The 6000-nt window shown below is 48.5% G+C and overlaps 1 protein-coding gene across 1 annotated transcript in view; it reads right to left on the reverse strand.

The window, feature by feature from the left end:
* Positions 1–5308, reverse strand: part of P3H2 (prolyl 3-hydroxylase 2) — a 155501-nt gene extending 150193 nt beyond the window's left edge. Inside the window, exon 1 of the mRNA XM_034999820.1 lies at positions 4832–5308. Within this exon, the coding sequence (XP_034855711.1) occupies positions 4832–5308 (477 nt within the window). The remainder of the gene's footprint in view (positions 1–4831) is intronic.
* Between the last annotated feature and the right edge of the window lie 692 nt (positions 5309–6000).

Genomic DNA, 6000 nt, shown 5'->3' on the forward strand with positions numbered 1-6000 from the left:
AAAATGCACATAGTCTACACATAAATAAAAAAAAGATTTGAAAATGGGATACAAAAAAAGGTTTTTATTCTGAACTAACAGTTGTGACCTAGGGTTTCCACTTTTTGTTTTGTTAAGGCATTCATCTAGAAAGAAAAAGAAGTTGATAAAACAATTAAAAGTGAGAAAGTTCCCTGAGTTTACTTTTCTTTTCTAGAAACCACTAATAAAATAGATTATGGTCAAGAAAAAGGGAGTTTAGGGAGATGACTTCAGGAGGGAGATAGGATTGCCTAACTTAATTGCTATTTCCTTTTCTCCCCCCCCCCCACCCCCTTAATCCTGAGAAGAAAAACAAAGGTCAAATGGCCCAAAGCACCAACTCAGAAACAAAACAGGCAGGGGCAAACCAGTTTTAAGTAAAAAAAATAAATAAGCGCCAGTCGTTTTTTGCTTTTTGTTTTTTGTGTTTTTTTTTTTTTTTAATTGAATGGCTGGGAACAGTGGGAGAAAAACAGTCACTGTCCAAGTATTCCTGGTGATCAAGCACAGAGATAAGGGAAAAAACTCTTTTTACATTTGTTTAAATTCAACAAATGTACATAAAGCAGGCACAATGTGTCCAGGGTTTTCTGAAGCACAATGTTAAATAATAATTAAATTGGAAAGAAGGATGGAGGGGAAAGGAACAGAGTTCTACAACATTAGCCAGAACTTACAAGTAGAAAAGAGTGAGAAGTCAAGGAATCTAGTCTTTCTTTAACTTTCTCCCATGTCTGACCAGCCAGGAAACCAAATAACTAGTGTGAGAACACCTCCTGCCACCACTCAGAGACCTTTCTCCACAGTATTTCATACACAAGAAACCAAACTATTATTCATTCAACAAACATACACTGAGCTTTTACTGCTACCGCTCTCTGTTTTAGATATCTGGGGGAGTATAGATGCTGAGGACCAACTCAGACCTATGGTACCTAAATCTCTAATTTTAAATCACATTTTTTATGCCCAGATGATTAATAATAATCATCTAAGAATCATCCCGATCTGGAAACTCCCACTTTGGGAGATACAAAAGTGAGTAAGTTCTTTGATGTCAAGGAGCTCACGTAAGTGATAGGCAAATACATGAATTCTCAAAAAACAAAGTTAAAAACGAAACATGTTATGAGAAGAAGAGATTCCTTGCTGTGGACATTCAAAGGAGGCTGAAAGGGTGTTCTCATGGGAGTTGCAGAGGGCATGAAGGAGGGCCTCACAGAAACAGGTATATTTGTGTTAGGACAGTTACCATTTGAACATGTACAGCAGGAGGAGGAAAAATCCATTGTTATAACCATTAATAAGAAGAAACAGGTCTCCAGTGTTTTTTGAGAACTAGGCCCTGTCCTGAGTACCTTACATAAATCTCCTCTTAAATCTCACCTAAGCCAGTCAAGTAAGTCCTATTATCTCCCCATGTTGCACATGGAGGAAGCAAACCTCAGAAAGTTCATGTAATGTGTTCACAGTCACACAGCCAGAGCCTGAGGAGGTAAATTTCATGCCAGAGCCCACCTGCCTCCTAGAGAATAAACAAAACCCAGGTAGGCAAAAGTATCAGGTACAGAAGACCAAATAGCCATTTTCCCTCTGGCGGGAGGGTGGTGAGTCGGGGAGACAGCGCCAGGAAAGCTAAGGGGGAGCCAGGTTGTGGATGCTGCATTCAGCTATGTGGGCTTTATAAGGCAGCAAGGAGAAACCACTGAAGGTTTCTGAGCAGAGAATACGATGATGAAAGTTCTATCTTGGGCTTTGGGCTATGAATCATGCATGAGTTATATCATACAATCTGAAATGATAAAAATTGAGGTTTTAAGAGTCTCACCCTGTGTTTAAACAGAAAGGCAGGGCTAGGAACCAAGGAGGACCACTGCCTCATAGCTGTCCAAATTCTCAACATGCCGGTTCTCAAGGAATATTCTACAGAGCAGAGCTTAAGATAAACACAGTGAGTGTCTATAACACCACAGGACAAGGATCTACTCATCCCTGGAGCTGTCCAAATCTGGCCGAAGGATAGCCCTGAGGACTGCAGCATTCCCTGGGACCTGAGGCGACCCAATGGGGGCAGTGGGCACAGCACAGCCATGGGCATCAGTTATTGGCAAAGGCCAGACTCCCAACTATCACTCCTGGGCTCATTTCATCAAATCACGTTGGCTCTGCCCTTAAATATGCAACACTGAATGAGCCCCTTTCCCTCTCCAGCTCTCCCTTTCCTCATCAGTGAAATGAGAAATGGAACTTGTCGGGACTCGGATTTCATAATTCTCGATACATCTTCCTCTCCTACACACCAGTAGAAAGGATCTGCTTCCATCAGTGGCTCACTAACTGGGATCTGGCGGGAGAGGCGCAGCTCCTGAGAGCCTCTACAGCTGGTAGATCCTAACATGAAAATAACTGTGCTTCCTTATCTCTAGGAAGCCCACTAGTTCCGGCTGTATTATAGGATTCATGGTGCTTGAATTCTGGCTGCAAACTCCTCATTGTGGAGTGGCCCAGAATTATCCTTCTCAAGAGCAAACGGGATCGCTGAGGTCCAAAGTAATTCAACAACATGAGGGGCCATGCTCATATCCGAGCACATCCAGGGAACTCCACATTCTATCACCAGGGAGCAAACACTTCTGAATCCATACTTGTCAGAGCCTGACAGTACTCTGTTGTTATTTGAGAGTTTTATTTTACTCTCAAAGGATGGTATCTGCATGCATGGGTGCGTGCGTACGTGCATGTGTTTATGATTAAAATTCCCAGGAAGCCAAGCAGAGACTGAAACTGTGGAGTTCTTGGGAGAGGAGAGGGAAGAACCATGGTACACCTTCTTACACGTTCACGGAGACACTCTTACACACTCAACCATCAGAAATGAATTTCCAAAGAAATACAAATTAATTCCTCCTTAAGAGATTATCAGTTATGTAGATGCAAGAAGCTTTGCTTATTAGAAGATACTTGCTCTGTTCTCAGAAACACTGCTGGTCAAACAGAAGTTAGCACATGGGTTCACATATTTGGGGGAGAACTTCTTAAACTACGTTGGTTCATGAGATCATACCCAACAGTTCACCCACAGAGGTGCCCATGAGTGACTAATTCCTATAACCAATTCACTGTAAAACTCTGAGGCATCTAAAACGTATAGCTTCACCTTCTTTGACCGCCGACCGGGGGACTGAAGCTGAATAACTGATCAACATTAACATTAACAGTGATGTGAGCTTAATTACAGAACTAAAGAAACCCACATTTTAAGAGTTACCTCATAGTTATTTATTTTTATAAGATTGGAGAAGAACGAGAAAGGAAAATCTCTCCAAGATGTGTGACAGAACTATCAGCAAGACTGCCAACCTCACATCTTGAGACTCCGGGGAAGACTGGGCTATTGGGACCAAACTTGACCACCCACGTTCTATCCTGGGAACTGGCTCAGGATATATTCTGCTGTCAGGTACTTAAGGTCTCCACCCTCTCTGCTATTGACTGATTTCTCTAAGACCACCAAAAATTAGGCCATTCAACCAAAAAAGATCAGATTTATACTTAATGCATGGTTTAGCAAATTCATCAAGAGGCAAAAACAAGCAGGAGACAAATCCTGAAAAGGATTCAGGCTTGATCCTTATTTCTTACCCAAAATATTAGTCTAGTGAGCCCCAGCCCCTCAGCCCTATCACCGGGACTTAAGAGTTTGTCTCAGTTGTGATTTCCTGAACTCCACAAATGACTGCACATGTCCAGTCTCCTTCCCACCAGAGCACAGACTTTGTGGGATGGTGTGCACGTGGATTTGTACATGGTGTGTATTTTTGCTACCCTAGAAATACAGCCTGGTCTACTGGCTAAAGCTAAGGGGGGGCACCCCACAAAGCTGCCAATTCAGCAGGTGTAGAGGAGACACTGATCTATTGACGAAAAAGCCAGAAAGTGGGGGTTGGGGGAGAAAGTAAAAGTTCAGAGCAACATGGATTGGGAGAGGGGTTTTTCCAGAAACACAGACTAAATTCTCTCTGTGAAGCATCCAGATAGATCTTCAAAGTTGCAAAAATACCAATATACACCGTATACCTCCTGACACTAACTTCAGGCAGGTTGAATCCCCCCCCCAACACACACACAAAATAAAACCCAAAGGACAGTACTGGGCATCTGATGTCAAATAACTCACTCCAATACTTACCTCCAGAAATCAGAAGCCCTCTACTAAAGGAGGCAAAGTCAGCACTTGGGTAGATGCTTTTAGAGAGTTTGCCTCACACAGATTCACCTCTCCCACTACACCTTCTCTTTAACTTTTGATCTTTACTGTTCTGTAGGTGCAGGGGAGAATAGAGGATAACAAATTTGGTCCAGAGCAAGTAAACTTTTAACTCTGCTTTATGAGGATGTCCTCTTGTAAATTTCAGAAAAAAAAGGTGTAGACTGAAGTGTAGGAGGGATGAGGGAGCGGAGAAGGAAGAGAAACGGGGATGAGGTTAGACCAAGAAATGGAGCGAGAGAAGACCTTACACTAGACCCAGCTCCGCCAAAGCCTCAGCAATTAGTGCTGAATGGGTACTTTAAGCATCATCTTATCAATGCAGTCCTCTTCCAGAGACAAGTTGATGCCCAAGGAGCTAATGGCTTGCGCAGGTTCCAGCTACTGTTTGTTACAGAGCCTGGGCCACCAGATACCTACATGCACAAACATGGGACAGGTTCAAGGAGACCCACACTGAAAGGTTAACGAGCAGAGCGCCGGCTCGGGGACTGGGGCGGTGGGGAGGGCTCGCAGGGGGCGTTAGCTGTGCGCTCTGCGTACCTTGATGTAGGCCCGCTGCAGGTAGTTGTAGGGCACTCTGCGCTGGAAGTCGCTGCGCACATCCTCGCTGACGCGGTGGCGGGACGCGGGGCCCCCGAGGCGCTGAGTCTGGCAGCTGCGGTAGCAGCGCGCCCGCTCCAGCAGCGCGCGGAAGAAAGGCAGCTCGGCCGCCGGGCTGGCGCCGGGGGGCGCGAGCGGGCGGCGCGCGGCGCAGTGGCGGGCGCAGCGCGCGCGGACCTCCCGCAGGCGCCGGTGGCTGCGCAGCGCCGCTTCCAAGTCGCGCACCGCTTGCTCGTAGTCCTCGCTGTAGTAGGCGGCCACGCCGCTAGCGTAGAGCAGGTCGAAGGGCTGCAGAGGCCCGGGCTCGCGCGGCGGCTCCGGGCGCGGGCTGTCCGGGGGGCCGCCCCACAGCGGCGGCGGGAGCAGCAGCAGCAGCAGCAGCGGCAGCGGCGGCGGCGCCCAGATGCGCTCCCGCATCCTCCGGCGCGGAGAGGCGCGGGACGGCCACGCACCAAGACGGCTGCCGGCACCTGGAGTCAGGGCCCTGTCTCCCACCTCCGCGGCGAGCGCGCCGGCCCCGCCGCGATCCGGCTGCCCCGCGAGCCCCAGGTGACCGCCGGCGCTCAGCGGACTGAGAGGCGGAGGCCGGGTCGGCCGGCCGCTCTTAAAGGGACGCCCACAGCTCACACGCTCCTCCTGCTGCCCGAGCCTCCGCGAGCCGCTCGCCGGCGCTCAGCGCGCGCCCTGCAGGCCCCGACCTCGCCGCCCGCACACCAGGCGCTGCACCGCCCAGTGCCAGTCAGAGAGCGGGCGCCGCTCAAGGCCAGCCCGGGGCGAGAGCTTTCCACGTGGGCTCCCTTGCGCGTGGCAGAATGGATGGGAATACTCCCTTTATAGAGAGGAGGGAAACCCGGCTTAGTGAGGTTAGGATTCTAATCATTTTCTGGAATTCGTGCATGACCGCAGTTTGCAGTCTTTCACCTTCAGAGGAAGCACTGAAGCTCCATCTCAGGCTGGGAGGAAAGCACCAGGGGACCAACTGGCCCAGGTGCGGAGACTTGAGAAGAAAGGCGGCGGTGAGTTCACGTCTATAGAACTGGGAAAAGGCAAAGGGAACTACTCAATCCTGGGCCTATGGAATCAAAAGCTTGCTGCTCCTTCCCATAGGA

This window comes from Mirounga leonina, unplaced genomic scaffold (genome assembly GCF_011800145.1).
Source record: "Mirounga leonina isolate KUSES-001 unplaced genomic scaffold, KU_Mleo_1.0 Mir_115, whole genome shotgun sequence".
Classification (NCBI taxonomy): Eukaryota; Metazoa; Chordata; class Mammalia; order Carnivora; family Phocidae; genus Mirounga; species Mirounga leonina.